The sequence below is a fragment of the Myotis yumanensis genome, unplaced genomic scaffold, assembly GCF_028538775.1.
Source record: "Myotis yumanensis isolate MYYU_CA2020_CCGP unplaced genomic scaffold, mMyoYum1.0.hap1 SCAF_22, whole genome shotgun sequence".
Classification (NCBI taxonomy): Eukaryota; Metazoa; Chordata; class Mammalia; order Chiroptera; family Vespertilionidae; genus Myotis; species Myotis yumanensis.
The window spans coordinates 490,967-513,164 of NW_027223773.1; the positions used below are offsets into that span (position 1 = coordinate 490,967).

The following is a 22,198-nucleotide window of genomic DNA, read 5'->3' on the forward strand; positions in this document are numbered from 1 at the left end:
GGGCCAGTGAGCAGCCCTGAGTCAGGTGCGGAGCCTCAGGACAGCCCTGGAACCGTCCGCCCGCGGCCCTGAGACCAGTCTCCGATGATGACGGCCTGGGAGACGCACCCACCATCACGGCCTGTCACGTGGTCGCACTGCTCGCTCGCTTTTGTGAGGGAGAACAATCTCTTTCCTGCGGCGCTGGTTCCTCCCAAGCCCAGGGCAGGACGGGAGAGGCCTGTGCTGATAACCTCAGTCAAGGACAGAGCCAAGCCCGACAGAGCCAAGCCCGACAGCCAAGCCGGACCGAGCCACAGCCGGGGCAGAGCAGGCTCGGGCCCAGGGGTGCCCTGCATGTAAGAAAGGCAACTTAAAAATGTATTTACCCCTGGCCGGTGTGGCTCAGTGGATAGTGTCAGCCTGCAGACCAAAGGGTCCCGGGTTCGATTCCGGTCAGGGGCACGTACCTCGGCGGCAGGCTCCTCCCCAGCCTGGTCAGGGGGCGTGCAGGAGGCAACCAATTGATGTGTTTCTTTCACATCGATGTTTCTCTCGGTCTTTCCCTCTCTCTTCCACCCTAAGTAAATAAATAAATAGATGGAAAAATATCCTCAGGCGAGGATTAACAAAAAAGTATTTAAATATTTCTCTTCGACCCTCCCTTTCCCCACCCGGAGCCCCACCCCGACTTGCTAGCTGCTTAGATCCCCACCTGGAGGCCAGGAGGTCAGAACGCGGTCACCAGCCCGTGAGGTCATCCAGGCTCAGAGGCGGGCGCGGCCCCGGGGCTGGAGAGGAGGCTCCAGAAGGACAAACAAAAGGCACGTTCGCAGCCGTCAGCTTGACCAACCGTCAGCCCAGACCAGACGAGGAGCCACCCGCAGGGGAGACTGGGGGAACGGGGTGCTGCTCGTCGCCCGCTTCTCCTGGACGTGTGATAGGACACGTGGCTGGGGTATTTTTCATGCACGCCCTGCAGCCAGGGCTCCCCGAGGACGGGGCCACTGTGGCCCTCGGGGTCTCCCCAGGGACCGTCCTGGGACGCCTGCACAGGGGGGCACCCACAGGGGGGCACCGAGGGGAAGGAATCTGGCAGCCCCTCGATCCACAACTCCAACTTAAACACGCGTCGCTTAAAAAGATTTATTAAAATACAGATTCACCCTGGAAAGGGAGTGACCCCAATGCAGGCGTTTGCGTAGAATGTCAAGAATCAGCCAGAGGGCCCGGCCAGCGGAGCTCAGTGGTTGAGCATCGACCTGTGAACCAGGAGGTCACGGTTCGATTCCCGGTCTGGGCACAGGCCCGGGCTGTCGGCTTGATCCCCTGTGGGGCGTGCAGGAGGCAGCGATCCATGATGCTTCTCTCATCATGGACGTTTCTCTCTCTCCCTCTCCCTTCCTCTCTCTAAAAAAATCATTTAAAAACATATTCTTTTTAAAAATCAGCCAACGAGGACCAAGTTCTCTGCTCTCTCCCTGCCTGCGAGCAGCCTGCACTGAGGGCCGTGGGGGTCTCCGGTCTCGGGGTCCAGAGCAGCCCCCACGAGTCAGACTCGGGCCTGGAGACCAGACCGTCGGGGGAACACACCTCAGCAGGGGCTGGAGACGGGGCGGGGGTGGATCATTCCGGAAGCCAGCACAGGGCGGCACGCGGGGCGGCGGGGGGACAGCCTCTAGCTGCCCTCGGGCGCCAGGATCTGCTGCACGTAGTGGACCACGTTGCTGTGGAGCTGGGCGGAGGTGGCCGCGAAGGTCTCCTTGGCGAGGGCCCGGGCCGCCTCGCTGCCGCCCATCATGGCGCGGTACAGCGGGAGCGTGTACTTCTGCTTCCCCTGCAGGGAACACACACAGGCACACGTGCGCGTGGTTACGTGACCTGCTCCAGGCAGGTCCCAGGCAGTCGGGCAGGTGCCCGAGGGCCAGCGGGGGGAGGAGCTTCCCACACACAGAGAAGCCTGCGTTCCCCCGCCCCCGGCTCCAGGGCAGCAGGGACACTCACACCTGACCGGACAGGGGGGCTCCCCAGGGGCTCGGAGCAAAGATGGGGCAGAAGGTCCCAGCCCAGGGCCCGGCCCCGCCAGTCGGGCTCGCGGGACAGAGCGTCAGCCGCTCGGAAGGGCCCCGGGTTTGGTAATGGTTGCAGCTCCCCAGCCCTGGTCGGGGCGCATGCAGGATGCAACCAATCGATGTGTCTCTCTCACGATGCTTCTCTCGTCTCTCCCCTCCCCTCCCACTCTCTCTAAAAATCAATGGGAAAATAGCCTCGGGTGAGGATTAACCAAAAAAAAGAAAAAAGAAAGATAACCCAGGTCCAAAGGCACACAATGTGAGTTCCCGAGTCCCCCGAACGCAGAGCCTCAGTGGCTGGACCTCCTAGCGAGGGCAGGGCTGCCACCGCCCAGCGGAGCGACCTGAGCAGGGCTCTGCGGCCAGCCCCTCCCCCTGGATTCTGCTCGGGCTCCCGAGACCCTGGCCTGTGCCCAGCAGGCGGCTCCCCAGGGACCAGGGATGCAGCAGGGTCTGAACCTGCCCCTCCCACAGCGCCCCCCCAGGGCATTGGGACCACAGCCTCTGGATCACTCACCTCCCTGCCCTTGGGCCTCCCTCCCGAGGGCTGTGGGCAGACCCTCCCGCTCTCCGCCCCTCCCGCTGCTCCAGGGAAGGGTGAGGCCCGGAGCTGCGGGCTGTGGGCCTGGGGACGGGGACCCACCTGGCTCTGCAGGAAGTCCTTGACCTTCCCGAAGTCCTCCTGGAGGTCGTTCCGAAGGACGATCTGGCCCCACCGCAGCCGCAGCTCCGCGTTGCGGGCGCCTGAGACCTTCGGGTACAGCTCCCCCAGCTTCTTCACGTTCCCTGGGAAAGACAGGGGTCGGTATCTTTCTCAATAATTACTTTTTATGACTCATTTATTTTAATGTATATTTTTTATTGATTTCAGAGAGGAAGGGAGAGGGAGAGAGAAACATCAATGATGCCCGGCCGGTGTGGCTCCGTGACTGAGCATTGACCTATGAACCAGGAGGTCGCCTATGAACCACACGCCCGGGTTGCTGGCTCTGTCCCTTGTGTGGGGCGTGCAAGAGGCAGCTGATCCATGGTTCTCTCTCATCACTGAGGTGTCTATCTCTCCCTCCCTCTCCCTGAAATCAATAAAAATATATTTGGGGGCGGGGGGAAGAAATCACCCCCTTTCTCACCGGGCGGCAGAGGGGACTTCTGGAGGACCTTGTCCAGGAAGTACACCAGCTGGTAGGTCTTCCAGGAGCCGATGGCCACGGCCTCGATGGCCGGCATGTCCAGCTCCGGGGCCGCCCACAGCTGGGCCAGCTCCTCTGCAGGCTTCATGAGCGCGTCCCCGGGGGACAGGTCCGGGAGGTACGGTGGCCAGCCCGGGGTGTTCAGCCAGCGGTCGAACTCGAAGCCTAGAGACGAGACGATACCAGGAGATGCTGACCTCTCGGCCAGCTCACGGCCCGGGGCCCGGGCCCCTGCCGTCCCATCCCGGCTCCGCTGTCCACCAGCAGGAGGCTGGGCCCTCGCTTCGCCTCTGCACCCGTTTTATGTGAAACGGGGGCGAGCCCTGCCTCAGTGGTGACGACTAAACACACAGACACAGTGGGGAGCTCTGCACGCGGCCGGGCCAGGCTGTCAGCATAAGGATTAACTCTCATTGGCCATGGAGGCTTGGGGCCTGGAGGCAGCCGGTGGGTGCACGGCAGAGCCTCCTGGGTCAGGAGTGCTACCTCCCCGACCCCACGATGGGGTGACTCAGGGCTAGATGGGGTGGCGCAGGGGGCTGTGTCCAGCAAGCCCTGTGATGGGGCGGCCTCCTCTCTCTCAGGCAGCTCTGGGCCTTCCCTCCCTGCAGGCGGCAACTCCCTTCTCTGCTCGGGGGCAAGGCTGCGGCCACTCCTGCCCCCGAGGGCTCCAGGCCCAGCCCAGGGTGTGAGCCAGTGGTCCAGGTTCCGGGAAAAGGAGGAGGGAGGAGCCTGGGGCCTGGGGCCTGGTCTGCTCCCCAGCGCCACCTGCTGGATGAGCAGGGGCAGCGTCCTCTGGCCGGACAGCAGGCAGGACGTCCAGATGGTCAGGCAGCCCCTCCTGCCCGGGGCCGGCCCCACTCACCTGGAATGGCATCCACCTTCCGCTGCTTTAGCTCCGGGAAGTACTCCAGGTAGAACTCCAGGAGGTCGTCCGCCAAGATGCTCTGGAACTTAAACTCCTGGACGTAGGCCTGGGAGGAGGAGGGCCTCTGGGTGGGCCTGAGCCCCAAGGCGGGGAGACGCCCTGTCCCCGACACCCGCCCCCCTTCCCCGCCCTTCTCCCCATCCGAGGGGCCGGTACCTGGAGAAACCTGTCAAACTGATCCTGATCGCCCACCAGGTGGGCCAGGTAGGAGACGAAGCAGAAGCCTTTCTCGTAGGGGGTCTCGTTGTAGGTGTCGTCCGGGTCCACGCCTGGCCGGGGACAGCGGGCGAGGTCGGAGCCAGCGCAACCCGTCCCCTTCGCGCTGTGCCCGAGCTCCAGGCTCAGCTCAGACGGGAGGTCAAAGCAGCCACCCCCGGGGGGACAGCCAGACCGGACCGGACCGCGGACCCGCCCAGGCCCCCGCAGGCACCTCAGAGGGACCTCAAAGGGCCAATAACCGTGGAGCTAAGAGGAGAACAAAGAAGCCAGCCCTGCCCGGCCGGAGGGCCAGCTCCGTGGTTGAGGGTCGGCCTAGGAACCAGGAGGTCAGGGTTCGATTCCCGGTCGGGGCACAGGCCCGGGTTGGGGCTCGGTCCCCAGTGCGGGGCGTGCAGGAGGCAGCCGGTCCATGATTCTCTCTCATCGTCCATGTCTCTCTCTCTCCTCCCTTCTTCTCTGAAATCCATAAAATAAAAATTTAACAAAAAGAGAGACCAGCCCTGCTGGGCGCCACCTGCGCGCCCTCTAGACCAGAGGCCTGACCCCGGCACCGCCCGGGCGGTGGGTCATCGGGAGGACGCACAGACCCGCGGGAGGTCGGGATGCAGGGCTTGGCTCCGCCCCGGGGGAGGGACCTGGGAGCCCACTGACCAATCCCAGGGGGAGGGGGGACACAGGGGGCGGGGCCTCCGGACCTGGTTCGATCTTCACCCGCAGCTTGTTGAGCGGGGGACTTCCATGTGGCTCCGCCCCGGGGGCGGGTCCTAGGAGCCCACTGACCAATCCCAGGGGGAGGACGGACACAGGGGGCGGGGCCTCCGGACCTGGTTCGATCTTCACCCGCAGGGTGACTTCCATGTGGCCCCGCCCCGGGGGCGGGTCCTGGGAGCCCACTGACCAATCCCAGGGGGAGGGGGGACACAGGGGGCGGGGCCTCCGGACCTGGTTCGATCTTCACCCGCAGCTTGTTGAGCGGGTGCTCCTCCCCGGTGGCGTCCATGTGCTGGCGGAGCAGCGCCCGGCCGGTGGCGGCCTCCAGGCAGGTGTAGGCGGCCCCTGGACCAGGGAGAGCAGAGTCCCGGGGGAGAAGGGTCAGCCCTGCAGGCCGCGGTCCCGACAGGAGGCTGCGCTGCCCCCTGGTGGCCGCGGGGAGGAGGACAGACACCTGCGCCGGTGCATTTTCAGGCTCAGGCAGGGACCTGAGCCCCGCACACAGGCATTTCACTGGCTGCTCCCATCACAGGGGAACCATCGCCCAAGATGTTCCCCGCGGCGTCTCGCCTCCTCTGGCCCCCACCGTGACTGTGGGAAGAGTGTGTGTGGCGGGGGGGGGGGGGGGGGGGGGGGGGGGTCACCAGGCAAATGTTCGCTCCGGGCAAGTTCCTAACCCCCCAGCCTCAGCGTCCCACCTGCGCCTCGGGGAGCACATGGGCTGGCAGGGCTCCCGGTGGCCAGTTAGAAACCACGGGCAGCCCGGCCGGCGTGGCTCAGTGGCCGAGTGTCATCCAGGAGGTCAGGGTTCGATGCCCGTTCAGGGCACAGGCCCGGGTTGCAGGCTCCGTCCCCAACTGGGGGGCGTGCGGGGAGCAGCCCATCAGTGATTCTCTCTCATCATGGATGCTTCTCTCTCTCTCCTTCTCCCTTCCTCTCTGAAATCAATTTAAAAAAAATAAATAAATAAAAAGCACATCTGCCCTAACCGGCTTGGCTCAGCGGATAGAGCGTCGGCCTGCGGACTGAAGGGTCCCAAGTTTGATTCCAGTCAAGGGCATGTACCTGGGTTGCGGGCACATCCCCAGTGGGAGGTGTGCAGGAGGCAGCTGATCGATGTTTCTCTCTCATCGATGTTTCTAACTCTCTCTCCCTCTCCCTTCCTCTCTGTAAAAAATCAATAAAATATATTAAAAATAAATAAATAAATAAAATATATATTTTTTAAAAAAAGCACATCTGGGCTCACTTCGAGGTCGGCCTCCCCTGCTGAGTGACCGACCAGGCAGGTTCTCATTCTCTCTGAGCAGAGGGACCCCTCACACCACGGGCTTCTGGGAACCGCTAAGGGCTGCACTTCCCCGAGGCCCAGGCGGCGGGAAGCGGTGACTGACGGCCTGGGATTCGCTCGGAAAGGACGCGATTCCGGGGTGAACCCGGGACATGTCTCCCCCGGAGGCCTCCGCTCCGGTGAGTCACCCGTGGGCTATTTCTGGGGTCCCCTCCCGGGCACCCCCACTTCCCCCCTTGGCGCCATGTGGACCCCGAAGCCCAGGAGGTCACCGGCCCCGGCCGCTCACCGAACAGGCGCGAGGAGATCCGCCGCTGCGCATACATGGTGAAGCCCTCGTTGAGCCAGAACTCGCTCCAGTTGGCGTTGGTGACCAGGTTCCCGAACCAGCTGTGCGAGATCTCGTGGATGATGACGTCGGCCAGCGAGCGGTCGCCCGCCAGCAGGCAGGGGGTGACGAAGGTCAGGCACGGGTTCTCCATGCCCCCGAAGGGGAAGGACGGCGGCATGAAGAGGACGTCGTACCTGGGGGAGCCGGGGGGTCGTGAGGCCCTGCTCCGGCCGGACCCCCCCCTCCCCATCCTGGACACTGGACGGGCGCGAAGGAGGGGGCCGGGGCTCAGATGGCATCAGGCTCCTCAGTCCCATGTGCTCCCTGGGACACCCCACCTCCCCCCGCCATCTGCTCCCCAAAACTGTCCCCTGTTCTGCTCCAAGCAGCACCCCAAGCTCAGTGGCGGCCATGGAGCCATCACTCTCTCTAAGTATTTTTACTGGTTTCATAGGTTGAGGCTCAGCCTCTGGGCCAGGCCGGCCGGGCTGTGTACACTTTGCTAAGGAGCCCTGGGTGCAGGCAGCTTCCAGCAGGCGGGGAGATGAGCTGGCAAAGGTCCTGACCTCCGAACTCCGCGACCACCGGGCCCGGTTTTATCGCCGGGGAACGGTCACCGGGTCCTGCTCTGCACCAGGGACCAGAGTCGTGCTCACCCACCCCCACCCCCACCCCACCCCGCTCACCTCTGGGACGGGGCACTTTGCTCCAGGAGGCAGAGGGGGCTGGGGAGCCAGGGACATGTCAGTCGACAGGAACCTCACCTGCCCCAAACGTAGGGTCCGAAGAGTTTCTCTCCCGCGGCCAGGAACTCCTCGATCACGCCGTCGTACTCCTGCCTGGCAGCCTCGACCAGGCAGGGCTCGGCCCACACCCGGCTCCTAGGGACGGGCGAGCAGAGAGGCCCCCGGGCTGTTCACAGACCTGCAGGGCCCGTCCCGAAAGCCCCTAGAGAACCCGCCTCAGCCTCACGTCTGAGCCAAAGGCAAGGGGCAGTGCGGCCAGGAGCCTGAGGCCGGGCCCACCGGAGGGACGGACAGGGGACCGTGGGGCGTGTGGGCGCCTGGGAGAAGCCGGCGCGGCGGGCGGGCGAGGCTGCGCCCAGGACACGGGCCTCAGCTCCGGAGTGGGTTTGCCTTTTGCTTTAAAGGTCTGAGGGACGGGAGCTTATCAGGGGCCGGTAAAGATCAATCGTTAGCCCGGCCGGTGTGGCTCAGTGGTTGAGAGTCGCCTGGCCGGCGTGGCTCAGTGGTTGAGAGTCGACCTATGACCCAGGAGGTCAGGGTTCGCTGCCCGGTCAGGGCACATGCCCGGGTTGTGGGCTCGATCCCCAATAGGGGGAGTGAAGGAGGCAGCCGGTCCATGATTCTCTCTCAATCACAGATGTTTCTCTCCCTCCCTCCTTCCCTCCCTCCCCCTCCTCTCTGAAATCAACAGAAATATATTTTCTAAAAAAGGTCAACCTTCAGTCCTGCTGCCTGAGCCCCAACCGCACCCCCAGGTGACCCAGGTCAGCAGCTGCAACGGTGGGGCCGGTGGTGACCCCATGGCGGCCACAGAGTTGGAAATGGACGGAGGGAGACAGGAGGAGGCAGAGCAGGGCCTCCAGGTCACTCCGGCCGCACGGACACTGCGGAAAGAGGGCTCGGGTGCCCCAGCTGCACCCACCTGGCAGCTCCAGGGCTCAGAGGCCTCCTTGCCTGGGGTCCAGCCAACCCTGCCTGCGGGGTGGGGGGTGGGGGTGTGGCTCCTACCTGGGCCCCACCTCCGCCGAGGCCAGGTCTCCGATGGCCAGCGCGACGAGGTAGGAGGGGATGGGGTGGCTCATGCGGAAGAAGAACCCGTGTGGCCCTCGCCGCTCCCAGGTGTCGGCACTCATCACCGCAGTGAAGCCGTCGGGGACCTGAGGGGAGGGCAGAGGGGCCTTCGCTGCCGGGCCTGGCGAGCAGCAGGACCAGCCACCTGCACGGGGGACCGCAGAGTCCTCCCGGCCCCCAGCTTGCCCTAAACTGAAGGGATTCAGCCCGGCCCCCGTGGCTCAGTGGTTGAGCGTCGACCTATGACCCAGGAGTTCAGGGTTCGATTCCCGGTCAGGGCACAGGCCCGGGCTGCGGGCTCGGTCCCCGGGCGGGGGAAGGGCGTGCAGGAGGCAGCCGATCCATGGTCCTCTCTCATCATGGATGTCTCTCTCTCTCTCTCTCTCTTCCTCTCTGAAATCAATACCAATAGATTTAAACCTACCAGACCAGAGGCCCTGAACCTAACTGTCCCCTATACCTGGGCTCCTGAGCATTAAAGAGAAAAAACCCAACATGATATAGAAAAATGTTAGTTACATGCAAACAAGTGGTTAGAATAAGATGGAACTTGGAGACATTGTAGAAAATAGATCTACCCTTCATCTAGCTCCAATATTCCACCTTTGTGTGGAAATTACATAGAAATCAGTACAGCGGTCTGGTAGGGTTAAACCGAGGGGATGGAGCAGAGGCAAATGAGGTTCCTGAAGGCGGAGGGAATCCTTCCAGACGGATGTCATGCACGGTCCCCAGGCAGGTCCCGGCCGCCCCTTACCTGGATGAGGGCGGAGTACGTGCACTTGACCGCAGGCGTGTCGAAGCAGGGGAAGAAGGCCCGGTTCAGGACGGCCTGCCCCTGGGTGTACACAAAGGGCTTCTCCTTTCCCGCCGTCTGCTCGGGGGCCAACCAGCACACCTAAGGGACAGGCATTTCAGAGCTGGCCCCCCGCCCCCCACGAGCTCAGCCCCGCCAGGAGGAGGGCGGGGCGGGAGCGGTCCCAGGGCATCCCCACTGTCGGAGCCACCCAGAGACAGGGCTCTGACTGGGACGATCTCTCCTCCTGCCAGTCCCACCCACCCTGGCGCCCAGGCCAAGGCGCAGCCTCCATTTCACAGGGCCCCGTGGGTCCCCTCGAATCCCAGACCGGGTCTCGGACCCTGTCACCCTGTCTTCCTCCCGCGTCCTTCTCACCAAAAAAATAAAACCGCCCTGGCCGGTGTGGCTCAGTGGATAGATCGCCGGCCTGTGGACCAAAGGGACCCGGGTTTGATTCCCGTCAAGGGCACAGGCCCGGGTTGTGGGCTCGATCCCCAAGAGGGGGCGTGCAGGAGGCAGCCAACCCATGATTCTTTCTCATCATGGATGTTTCTATCCCTCTCCTTCTCCCTTCCTCTCTATGTATTTTTTAAAGTATCCTTAAAAAAAAAAATAAGAAAAAGAAAACCACAGCAGCTGCATTTGAACTTGGGACAGAAAAGCAGAGCCCGAGTGGGAAGGAGTCTGTGGTCCCAGCGTGTCCTCCGTTCTAGACAGACCCTTTCAGGGGAAGCGCATTTCACAGCGAGGCCCTGGCTACGATTCTGCATTGTTTCCCGTTAACCCTTAACCCTGGGCCGATCGGAATGATCACCGGAAACCCGATCTTCACCTGCAGCAAGAAGTCAGTCCCCGTGAATCTCAGCCAGAGCCACGGGGGCGGGGGGGGGGGGGGGGGGAGGGGCGGGCGGGGGGTAAGGCGGGCACACGGGCACCCAAGGCCACGGAGAGTTCAGAAAAGGACAGAGTTCCAGGAAGTGTCAAGAGAAAGCGAAACTTTGTGGATGGGCCTCTGGCGCCAGGAGGATTTGGAGGGTGGAGGGGAAGTAAAGGGGGTGCTGGGGGTGCACCGTGCTGGAAGGCGTGGGCGGATGGGGGCTCTGTGACCTGGAGGTGGGCTCTGGCCGAGGTGGGCGCCTACCTGGGCAGGTGCAAAGGGGGTCTGAACACAGAGGCCCTGGGGACCTACGTTAGAGACACAGGAACACCCCACGGGTACCCTGGGTGTGTGTGTGTGTGAGTGAATTTTTTTTTTAATATATTTTATTGATTTTTTACAGAGAGGAAGGGAGAGGGACAGAGAGTTAAAAACATCTATGAGAGAGAAACATCGATCAGCTGCCTCCTGCACACTCCCACTGAGGATGTGCCCGCAACCCAGATACATGCCCTTGACCGGAATCGAACCTGGGACCCTTCAGTCTGCAGGCCGACGCTCTATCCACTGAGCCAAACCGGTCAGGGCGTGTGTGTGAATTTTAACGAGAGCCCAGCAGCCCTGCTTCAGCCAGGTGACCGGGTCAGCACCCAACAGCCACATTCACGCCGACACCACGAGTATGATGGGACAGCGCGGCCCTTTACACCTGGTGAAATGCCACTTGATTTTGCCGTAAACCTACAACGGCTGTAAAAAAATAGTCTGTTTTTAAAAAAAAACAAAATCCCACAACCCCAGTCTAGTGATGAGAAAAACATTAGGCAAATCCCAGCAGAGGGGCAGCCTACCCTACACCTGACCAGTACCCCGCAACACCGTCAAGGTCACCAAAACCAGGCAAGTCTGGGAAATGCTCACAGGTGAGGGCAGCTCAATACCGGGACACTAAGTAACAAATCAGGAAGCCGGAGCAAACTGCAGCCTCAGCGAATACAATGTATCCGCACAGAGAGAATACAATGTATCCGCACGGAGCTCTGGCCGCAACAAATGTATCTCAGTCTAAAAGGCTCCTGGGTGGAACTGTGTGTGTGTGGAGGGGGAAGGGGGGCGGGGGGGGGGGGGGGAGTAGGTGGAAATTACCATCTGCCCAGTTTTTCTGTTAATCTAAACTGTTTTTAAAAATAAATGTTAGTAATGAAAAAAATGAAGGCGTTGACCATAAGTGCTAACACTCAGTACTCGGTGGGGACCAGGCACTCACTGAACTTCCCTCCAGCACAGACTCATCACTGGCACATCATAACAAGTATGGTGCCCTGACCGGTGTGGCTCAGTGGATAGAGCGTCGGCCTGCGGACTCAAGGGTCCCAGGTTCGATTCCGGTCAGGGGCATGTACCTGGGTTGCGGGCACATCCCCAGTGGGGAGTGTGCAGGAGGCAGCTGATTGTTTCTAACTCTCCACCCTCTCCCTTCCTCTCTGTAAAAAATCAATAAAATATAATTTTAAAAAAAGTATTGGCCATAAGTCCTTACTCATCATCTTTGCTTCTTTGTTGTGGTGTTTTGATCCTCACCCCAGGATATTTTTATCCATTGATTTTTTAGAGTGGAAAGGAGAGGGAGAGATAGAAACACGGATGTGAAATAGACACATCGACGGGTTGCCTCCTGCATGCCCCCCGACCAGGGCCCGGGCCGGGGAGGATCCTGCAACCGAGGTCCGTGCCCTTGATCGGAATCGAACGCGGGACCCTTTGGTCCGCAGGCCGGCGCTCTACCCACTGAGCCGCACCAGCTAGGGCTTGTTTTTTAATAACACGAAGGAAAGAGAATGAAGGAGCAGGCAGCACACACACCATAGAAAGAGTCCGAAATCCAGGAGAGGCACAACCTCTGTGATGAAGGCGAGAGCCCTGGCTGGGACGGGCCGTCAGGAGCAGTAACTACAGGTGCCACCTACGGAGGCCTGCCCTGGTGCAAAGGACGCTGCAGAGCGTGGCTGTCCGCCATCTCGTCTTACACGACAGCGATTTCGCTCTGATATTTCATTTCAGGGGCCACGCGTCCTATCGTCAGGCTCATTTCTTCCCCGAGCGGCGGGAGAGGGAAACAGAACTGTCCTCAGGGCCAAAGGCGAAGGGCCACACGGATGAACCACTCGGCCCCAGGCAGGCAGCCTCCTGGGAAACTCCTAACCCACCTCATCTCCGGGAGAACCCTCCACCGCAGCGGTTCTCAACCTGTGGGTCGCGGCCCCTTTGGCGGTCGATTGGCCTTTTCGCAGGGGTCGCCTAAGACCATCCTGCAGATCAGATATTTACGTGACGATTCATCACAGTAGCAACGTGACAGTGATGAAGTAGCCACGAAAATAATGTTATGGTTGGGTCACCGCATGAGGAACTGTATTGAAAGGGCCAGAAGGTTGAGAACCGCTGCTCGACCGGGTTTTCCTGCTCTACCAGTGGTCGGCCACATGGCTCCCCTCCTCCTACTCCCAATACTTGCCCGCCCCCCACCCCCCCTCCTTTAAGATCTCGGAGCCCATCCGCAGTGAGGAGGCCACCTTCCTACCCATTCTAAGTCCAGTTCGGACTTTGATCATCGAAACCAGGACTTCCCAGAAGTCAACGCCTGTCATGACCTGCCTGTGGCTCTGAGTCAGCATCGGGCTGGGCCACCTGCCCCCCGAAAGCAGAAGCCCCGTGGCCCTCGGCCGGGGACTCGGGGCCCCACGCCCTGGGACTTGCAGTTCCGTTTGTGAAGAGCCCGTGTTCTGAGCAGGAACCGCACAGGGCAAGGCTCCTTCCTCTGGCAGAAACGGAACTAGACGCGCGGGTCCTGGGAGGGACCATCTGGGGCAGGCGCCCAGCCGGCGGCCGAACCGGCCAGGCGCCGCGGGAAGGAACCAGGGCGGCCTGCCTGGAGGAAGAGGCGGCTCCGGACCTCGGGCCTCGGGGGCCGGGCGACGGGCCTCCCCTCCTCTCCCTCCGGGGGGGGGGGGGGGTGGGCACCCGGGCGACACCTGCGCACTCACCCCGGGCCCCGCGTCGCCCACGCGGTAGGTGAGCAGCACCTGGAAGCGCTCGCCCGCCGGCAGGGGCTGCGGGAGGCGCAGGCACAGCGCGCAGCCGTAGCGCGCGAAGGGCCGCGTGTGGAAGCCCACGGGCTCCTCGGGGCCGGGCGGCGCTCCGGGTCCCGGCGGCCCCCGCCGCAGCGCCGCCGCGGTCACCTCCAGGCTCGGGTGCGAGTCCAGCCGGAGCTCGGCCGCGCCCGCGGGCACCAGGCAGCGCAGGTCCAGCACCGCCGAGCCGCTCAGCGTGCGGCTCGCGAACTCGGCCCGCAGGTCCAGGTGCAGGTGCAGGACCTCGAAGTCCCGGAAGCTGGACGCCGAGGCCACGTCCTCCGCGCGCGCGGAGTGCAGCGCCCGCCGGCCCGCGCCGCCCGAGGCCCCGCCGCCCGCCATGGTGCCCGGCCGCCGACTGCCGGTTCGCCGGCCGCCGACTCCACCGGAGCCGAGCCCCGCCCCGCCCCGCGCGCACTGCGCCGCCGCGGCCCCGCCCCTCCCCACAGGCCACGCCCCTCCCACAGAAACCACGCCCCCACGGAAATCCGGGCCGGACCACGCCCCCCAGAAATCTGAGCGGGGACCACGCCCCCGTCCCAGAGGTTTTCATAAAAGGAAACAGTATTACACCATGTTTCCCAGCGTCCTGGTGTGAAAATACTTATTTTATGCAACGCTTATTGGTTTTTAAAAAATTCCATATAAGGTCAGTTTCTCTCTTTCCTCGTCGTGGTTAGTGAAATCCGCAAACTGGAAACCCCTTTGCGGTGGCATCGATCACAGCGCCTGGTACCTATTGGCGATCAAAACTCCGCCTTGAAATGATTCCTTCTCTGTCGCAAAGCGTTTCTGTTGCGCACTCGCCACACAGCAGCCATTGGCCGGCGCCGGGGGACAACGTGAGTAAGTCCGGCACAGCCGGTCCTGGGCTCAAGTTAGCGCACTTTCCAGGCAAGAAAACAGGCCGAGCCGATCCGTGTGCTGGGCCACCCCTGGGAGGGGCAGAGACACCGTGAGGACCACCCACCCCCTCCCCAAACTGCGCCCATTACTATTTACTTTCAATGCCTAGAATGTAACACATCTCGGACATTTCAAAATAAAGGGCTGGAGACCTTCCAGAGCTGATGAAAAGCATGAGTTCATCAAGGTTACGGGACACAATACGTAAAATCAACTGTATTTCTACTCAGTAATAATAAAATTTGACATTTTAAAAATACCATTCAAATCGCACTCTCAAAAATGAAATGCCGAGGTTTAAATCTAACAAAATACGGTGTGAGGGAGGGTTTTTGTGGTCAAATCTGTGAGGACAGAAAGGAAGAGCCGCCACTGAGCGAGATGAACAAAGTGGAGGGTCCAGCTCCAATGTCAGAGCTGCCTGCAGTGTGACTGCGGGGAGGGGGGCGAGCAGAGCCGAGATCCCCTGTTTACTGAGCACCTGTCCTCACTGGGCTCCTGCCCGGGAGACCGCCCCGGCCTGGGCACAGCCCCTCCTGTCCCCCCACCCCACCCCCCCATCCCCCCCGTGTGGGCTGTGCTCATCTGTCTCAACCGCGGGCTCTGCTCCTGAGCAAGGAACCCCCCAGACCAGCGTCCTGCACGTGCAGGGACCACATGGGAAGTTCCCCAGAAAGAGCTGGTCTTCCACCCGTTTCAGGCTTTCCTCCCACCCCACCCCCAATTCCACAAAGTTCACCTGAGCCCAAAGACGGCTTCCGATAGGCAGAGCTGAAGACAGTTCGCCAAGACAATGGCAAACACACGTGCGCATCCCAGACACACACAACCCACCAGGGCCGATCCATAAGGAACGGACGTTCGGAACCGCGATAGCCTTTAGGGGTTTAGCCCTGGACCAGGTTCTCTGCCGATCCCGGCCTTGTCCTTACGCCGCTCTCCTAGCCGCCGGCCCCTCTGAGCGTGAAGAGCTTCAGACCGACAAGCACGTCTGCACCGACATGCAAACGCCAGCAGCACAGAAGCAATGGCCGTGAGAATGCAAACAAAACCGAGGCAGCACCCCACTCACCCCTTCTAGGAGGCGACACTTCTGAAAAAGGAGTACAAGTGTTGGCAGGAATGGAAAATGGAACCCTCCTGCGTAGCGGGCGGGAGTGAGGACGGCGCAGCCGCTGTGGGAAAGCGCGGCGGCTCTTCCAGGGGCACACACAAGGACCAGACGCCCGGAAACCCGTCGGGGTGCAGGGGCTGGGCGGGGCGGTGTCAGCACCGCACAGGGTGAGTCTGAGGACCTGACCCCCTTCCACGTGCAGGGGGGGGCATGCCCGTGGCTTTCCATCCAGGAGTCGCGACTGCGGAAGGGTCCAGGCGGCCGCCCGGCTCCTCACACACCACTCACCCCAGGGAGACGGCCGACACAAACCCCTGGACCCTCGGCAGGCTCTGCGTCACTGGCGTGTTGGCGGGTGAGAGGCAGAGTCTACGACTTATCGAAGAAGGAGCAAGCTCCAGGAGTTTTATTGTTTGACTAACAGAACACCAAGCCAGGCAGGAGTCCCCGAGGAGCTGATGGCCAGGCTCACCGCTGTGTGCCCTGTGGTCCTGCATCTTCTCGGCACTTAATGTTTTCTTAAAGATATCAGACACTTACTTTGATCACGCACGCCCTCCAGGGCGAATAAATAAGTGGATTATCCTTTAACCCCCCCCACCCCATGTTCCTTTAAATAGAGAAAACCCTAGAAGTCTCTTCATGGCCTCTGTGGCCGCAGCTGTCCCACCTCCGGTCTGGAGCGCCTGTCCCTGAGGTCCTGAGAGCCGTCCTGCCCCCGTGTCCGCTGGCAGGAGTCCTACTGGAACTGCTGATAGTCTCCAAACGGCGAGGACGGCAGCGGGGCCGGGGCCGCAGGCAGCTGGGAGGGGTCGTCAGCAAACTGAGGCCCTGCAGTTCGGAGAAGGGAGTTTTACAAACCACTCGAATATTGCACAGTTAAGAACAGCCTCTGTAGGAAGTAATAGAACCAGCCCAGTGAAAATGCTGTGTACATCAGCGCTCAACCTCAACTCCCTGTAACCCTGCCCAACCCCCACGAGAGCACCTGCGAACCTGGTGTAAGAACAGCCCTAAGTGAGAAAACAAACAAACAAACAGTGCGAACCCCAAAGCAATGGCTGAACACAGAAGCAGGAGCCCAGGGCCCAGTCCCACGGCATCCCACGAGCAGTGCGTCTGAAACCTGCCCGGACGCGGAATCTCTCTCGAGTGCCTTGGGGAAGACAAAGCGAACGGGGAGCTGTGATCCACTCCCAAGTCTATGCGGAATCTCGTCCAAGCTCCCAAATAATTCCCAACCACTGTGTCCCCGTCCTGCACACGGCGCCCGAGAGGCAGGTCAGAGCTTCACTACTGTGTCCTGGAACGCCCGGACACCCCATGTAGACAATCGAGTTGTCCACAGCTACAAGGCACGGCACACGCTCACAGCTAAGCACAGGAGGATCCCTCAACACACAATTTAACTTTCCCCGATTCGTCGGAAAAAGGAACACTTAGCCACAGAAATCCTTCCCGAGAACCCAAGACGGACCCTCCCGGACAGGAGTCACTTCCCACCACTCTTCAAAGCCAGGGACACAAGCAAACAACCGCATTTAGCTGTGAATGTGCTGGTCGCCTTCCCACCGGATGTAAGTCCTTGCGCACACGGTGTCTCCAGCACCTTGGACAGGGCCAGGTGCGCGTGCACAGACAGGTGAGGACTGACGGCCATTCTTGTCATACATTTGCAAGCCCCTCCAACATGACCAGCAATTTCCTAGTGGGAGCACGTGAGCACTGATAGAACCTGGGACTCTCAGGAAGATCAGCCAATTATCTGACCACAGCATTTTGGCGACTGTGCTGGACGCTGACTGAGCCAGAGCCTTTCACAACCCTGACCCACAGCACATCAACACAGAAAATAAGCTGCAAACGACCACCTGTTACAGACAAAATGCGTTTCCTTTAAACATCAGGAAGCCATGCCCAATGTTTGAGTGACGGATGAAGCAGAAAAAGACTCACCGTTGGGGAACTGTGCGGAGGCAAATCTCGTCAACAAGATGCCAGCTCCTTCGATTAGAGCCAGAAGGATGCCGCCCATCGCGGCTGACCCCACCATGGCCACCGGTCCGTCTGGGAACACGGACAACAGAGATCACGTTAACAGAGAGCTGGCTTAAGGCAGACGCAGTGAAGGGCAGAGCCGTCATGTGGCTGCACCCCACCCCCTTCCCAAGCCCTTTCCCACTGCGGAGCCCAGGGGCCAACAGGCCCAACCCAGCTCCCCGCCTGTTCACATCACAGCGCTTCCTGGGACGGCTGAGCTCACCCACTGGTGTGTGTGTGGGGGGAGGGGGCTGCTTTCACGCGGTGACGGCTGAGCTGCAGAGCTGCGACAAGGACCTCCCAGCCCACAAAACCCCAAACAGTCACTACCCAACTACACCCAGCGAGCCGACTCCTGGCCTGAACTACAAAGCCCACAGGGATGCTGGGTCCCTCTCTGTCCCAAGGATCCAGAAGACGGCTCTATGCACTTTATCCCCAACCGCCCGAGCGACAGGAGCCAGGACTAATTCCAGAGACGCCAGGAGGAGGCAGACGTGGCACAGGACGTGAGCTGCTCTCAGCCACTGGAACGTGCGGGCCAGGGCTCCTCGCTCACGCTCACACACTGCTCACGGATCCTCTCACTTTCCCCCCAAATCGCCATATACACTCATGCTCACACACTCCTCACGGATCCTCTCACTTTCCCCCCAAATCGCCATATACACTCACGCTCACACACTCCTCACAGATCCTCTCACTTTCCCCAATCGCCATATACACTCACGCTCACACACTCCTCACGGATCCTCTCGCTTTCCCCAATCGCCATATACAATCAAGCTGTACCAACTCAAGCGATGCCGCGTTTTACACATTTCAGATGCCAGTAAATTAAGACACAGGGGCTCCCCGCCGTCTGTCCATGGCGTCTGCGCGGGTGCTTACTTCTGGCGGCCAGGATGGCTCCCGTCAAGGCCCCGCTGGTGATGGAGTTCCAGGGGTCCTCCTTCCCTCGGACCTGAACCAGGCTGCAGTCGATCATGGAGAACAGACCTCCCCACACCGCAAAGCTACCTGTTTTATGTCAAAGCAAAACCGTTCAAATTTTACCTTCTCCTCTTACATTTAAAGTGTCATAATGAAAAATACGTTTAGCCCTAGCCCGTGTGGCTCAGTGGGTAGAGCCTCGTCTTCAAACCAACAGAAAAGCCTGGAGCACAAATGGGAAAGCTGCTGTCTTACCTCCCAACTGCGGAGCCCTGGTTTTAATGGCTGTCAAACTCCCTCGCAGCCGGTGGTTCACTCCCTGTGGAAAGGCAGACAGAGGTGTATTCAAAGAACACGGCTTCCAACCCACCGGTGGGGCCCCATCGGCGACGGTAGCGATAAAATAAGACACCACTCACCGCTGGGGAATTGCGAAAACCTTTGACCGCTTGGAAGATACCACCGCCTATGGTACCCATGGTAAAGGCCCCACCACAGTCGTCCACAATGCGCCAGGGGCTAAGAACAGGGAAGAGAGAAAAAGAAAAAAGACCTCACTTCTCATTCTCACTCCTAGACCTTAAAACGGTCTTTGCTCACACAGCAGGGTCCTCTATATCCATAGGAATCTGGCCCCCAAGTCACCTGAGCTGAAGGGATGGGACCGGCTAACACTTCACCAGGTGGGCCGGTTAGCAATGCGGATTCTTTTCAATAGATGGAGCTGCACATATGTGGATATGTATGCAATTTGATATGTGTGCTATGTTGCTGTATTGCTCCCTCAGATGACCACTCGCTTCAAAACGTGCGAAGAAGTGGGAAATGGGGTCTCTGAATGGTCTGCCTCAAAAGAAGAAAAGTTCTATTGGGACGGTCTCCACAAATGACCCGAAAGACGGGGGAATGTGTAGCTGGAGAGGGACATGACTTTCAACAAAGCACTTTTGATGTTTCTCTTGAAATTGTGTTTTCTTTGATGACAAAATCTGAATTTTTAACCGGTAAAGGGTCAATCCGCATTACTAACCGGTATCCGCATTATTAACCAGTATCCACATTTTTAACCGGTTAATAGCTGATCCGCATTACTAACCGGTAAACCTGGTATTCATTCATTTAACAAAAGTCGGGAGGGAGGGGGGCTGTGCAAAAGCCCACAGACAGTGCACCGTGGGAGTAGCGTGGGGGGCTATATTGTCATCCAGAAAGTGGCCCATCCCAGCCCTGACAGGTGAGTCACCCAAACAAACGGGATTTCTCACTGAGGCCCCCGGAAGTCTTCATCGCAGGCAACTGGAAAGGCCATCCTGCCCTTTGCAAGGACCCACCTGTGCGCCTGCCTTTTCCACCTTTCATCCCCTGGAGCCAACAAAAGGCTGGGCAGGGGCCCTCCCTCAGTAAGTGCTGGATGAATGAATGGATGGATGAGTGAGTGAGTGAGTGAGTGAATGAGTGAGTGAGTGAATGAGTGAGTGAGTGAATGAGTGAGTGAATGAGTGAGTGAATGAGTGAGTGAATGAATGAGTGAGTGAATGAATGAATGAGTGAGTGAATGAATGAGTGAGTGAATGAATGAGTGAATAAATGAATGAATGCGCGAATGTCCCTTGTGGGTAAAACCGTCGCCCACTCCCGGGAAACGCCCCGCCCGGGGACACGCATCGCGACACCAATGCCTCGGGAATGGCCCCCCCGAGACCGGGGACGCGTCCGAGGTCACCTCGGCCGGCAGTGGGGGGCGAGGCGTGACCCCCACACAAGGTCGGCGCGGCCCGGCGCTGAGAGCGGGTCGGAGGCTCCATCACGCCCCGTCCACCGCAAGGTCACGGGGGGCTGCGTGCGGGAGGCCCGCGTTGGGGGAGCCGACGGGACGCTTCAGCCCGCGTCGCCCACGGGTCCCGGGCCGGCGCCGTCGGCCTGGGCGACCGGAGACCGAGGAGAGCGACGGGCGACGGGCAGGACCAGGCGAGGACACCGGTCAACTCACCAGGGCTCTCGCGCGTACTCCTCCATCTTGACCTGGGCGCGCGAGCGACGCCGGGAGAGCGGGGCAGGGCGTGACCCGGAAGCGGAAAGTAATCCCAGAGACGGGCGTGAAGGTCTGTGGGGATTGGCTCGCCGCTTCCGCACGCAGCCAATGGGAGCTCGGAAGCGTGAGGCTGGCCCCGCCCCCGCCCCCAGACGGCCCCCGCCCCAAAGGAGCTCGGGTTTCCTGTCCCCGAGGCGCGGGGGCCAGAGGGGAGCGCGGTGCCGTCCCGCTGAGGTTGGGGCTCACAAACGCCCCAATACGCGCCCCTTCCTTAGCCCGCTGGCTGCGCCCCGCGAGTGGGTGCCGCCCGATCAGTGCGTCCTGAGCGCGAAGCTCTCGCCGACGACGCGCAGCCTCGGGTCCCGGCGCCGGAAGTGGAGCGAGGGAACCGCACAGGCGGGCGGGGCGCGCGGGCCGGGGGGACGGCGGCCTCCGTCTCTGCTGGGCCTCCCTCCAGGGGTCCCCGGAGGACGTGCCCCACAGGCCGGGGACCCGCGCCCCCTAGTGACCGTGGACAGGCCCCGCCCGTGCAGGCCGCAGCCTGGAGATGGGCCAAGTACCTGGGGCAACACGGGGTCCCCCCCTCCCCGCAGCCGGAAATCCGAGTCTAACTTAGGGTCCCCCCAAACGTCACTGTGGATAGGGACCTGCTGAACCTGTTGACCGGAAGCCTCGCCCGCGACGTGCACGGTGCACAGTGGCCCCCGTTGCGGGGCCTGTGGGCTCTGCTCCGTGCGCCGCCGAGGGACCCAGGGGACGGCAAGTGTCGCCAGGAAATCGCGGGGGAGAGGAGATAGTCATCGATTGAATGCGACCGTATCGCCTCCATCAGCGTCACCCCCACCGTCGCCTTCAGGGGATGTGCTAGGGAATCGGCCATAAGGAGGTTCAGGAATCCTTCTTCCCAGCCAGACGCCGCCCCCAACACCCAGGAAAACCCCCGGCGCCCCGGCCGGTGTGGCTCAGTGGATAGAGCGTCTGCCGGAGGAGACTGAAGGGTCCCGGGTTCGATTCCGCTCCAGGGCACGTACCTCGGTTGCAGGCTCCTCCCCGGCCCCGGGCCCTGGTCGGGGCCTCTTCTCTGTCTTCCCCTCTCTCGTCCACTCTCCCTAAATATCAATGGAAAAATACCCTCAGGGGAGGATAAAAAAATAAAAATGAAAAAGTAGTATCTTTAAACACACACAAAAAGAAACAAAAAGGAAACCCCGATTGTCATGGACACGTAAGGCTCACCCGCAGGCAGCTCTAGGGTTTGGGGGTCCAGGCTGTGGCTGGGGCTGTTTGCTGGGCAGGAGGTATAGACGGGGTGGGGGTGGGGGGACGGGGATCTCTCCTCTCTCCTGCCCTCTCCCGTCCCCTCCCCGGCCTTTCACGAAGACATTCGTTCGTGGGCCTGGCCCGTGCTGCGTCTAAGACAGTGATGGCGAACCTATGACACGCGTGTCCGAGGTGACACGCAAACTCATTTTTTTGGTTGATTTTTCTTTGTTAAAAGGCATTTAAATACATAAAATAAATATCAAAAATATAAATCTTTGTTTTACTATGGTTGCAAATGTCAAAAATTTCTATATGTGACACGGCACCAGAGTTAAGTTAGGGTTTTTCAAAATGCTGACACAGCGAGCTCAAAAGGTTCGCCATCACTGGTCTAAGAGCTCCCTGCCCGGTTCTGCTCACCTAGGAGGCCCACGGCTTCGTCCGGAGAAACCCCCAGCCTCCCTCCCCGCCCACAGAGAAGGGACCGGGGTGACGGGACTCAAGCTCACTGTGTCTCACGCTGTGACGCACTCAGCGTGTGTGATCCTGCTTCCTGCGTTCAGTT

At 60.7% G+C, this 22,198-nt stretch overlaps 2 protein-coding genes across 3 annotated transcripts; both read right to left on the bottom strand.

Moving 5' to 3' along the window:
- Window positions 1–1,111: 1,111 nt before the first annotated feature.
- Window positions 1,112–13,720, bottom strand: RNPEP (arginyl aminopeptidase). Of its 2 annotated transcripts, none has more exons than XM_070401394.1 (11): window positions 13,259–13,720; window positions 9,296–9,436; window positions 8,476–8,624; window positions 7,486–7,602; window positions 6,680–6,915; window positions 5,331–5,444; window positions 4,326–4,438; window positions 4,107–4,215; window positions 3,182–3,406; window positions 2,695–2,837; window positions 1,112–1,816 (listed from the first exon to the last, which is right to left on the bottom strand). In XM_070401394.1, exons 1-11 carry the CDS (start codon window positions 13,685–13,687, stop codon window positions 1,658–1,660), a joined length of 1,935 nt encoding a protein of 644 aa, XP_070257495.1. In that variant the 5' UTR covers window positions 13,688–13,720; the 3' UTR covers window positions 1,112–1,657. The 2 variants fall into 2 exon arrangements, with proteins under 2 accessions (XP_070257495.1, XP_070257496.1); XM_070401395.1 differs by lacking the exon at window positions 13,259–13,720 and adding an exon at window positions 12,078–12,095.
- Window positions 13,721–15,741: 2,021 nt separating this feature from the next.
- TIMM17A (translocase of inner mitochondrial membrane 17A) lies at window positions 15,742–20,424 on the bottom strand. The gene is made up of 6 exons (XM_070401406.1): window positions 20,329–20,424; window positions 18,758–18,857; window positions 18,594–18,657; window positions 18,297–18,425; window positions 17,322–17,432; window positions 15,742–16,196 (listed from the first exon to the last, which is right to left on the bottom strand). The coding sequence occupies exons 1-6, from the start codon at window positions 20,352–20,354 to the stop codon at window positions 16,105–16,107; spliced, it is 522 nt and encodes a 173-aa protein (XP_070257507.1). The 5' UTR covers window positions 20,355–20,424; the 3' UTR covers window positions 15,742–16,104.
- Between the last annotated feature and the right edge of the window lie 1,774 nt (window positions 20,425–22,198).

Coding starts and splice junctions, on each gene's coding strand:
- RNPEP (XM_070401394.1), bottom strand. CDS start 13,687: ATGGCGGGCGGCGGGGCCTCGGGCGGCGCGGGCCGGCGGGCGCTGCAC. Junction 5,445..6,679: donor GATCTCCTCGCGCCTGTTCG/GTGAGCGGCCGG, acceptor TCCCTGGTCCAG/GGGCCGCCTACACCTGCCTG. Junction 4,216..4,325: donor AGTTTGACAGGTTTCTCCAG/GTACCGGCCCCT, acceptor TCCTCCTCCCAG/GCCTACGTCCAGGAGTTTAA.
- TIMM17A (XM_070401406.1), bottom strand. CDS start 20,354: ATGGAGGAGTACGCGCGAGAGCCCTG. Junction 18,858..20,328: donor GAGTACGCGCGAGAGCCCTG/GTGAGTTGACCG, acceptor CCCTGTTCTTAG/CCCCTGGCGCATTGTGGACG. Junction 18,658..18,757: donor GTTTTCGCAATTCCCCAGCG/GTGAGTGGTGTC, acceptor GCCTTTCCACAG/GGAGTGAACCACCGGCTGCG.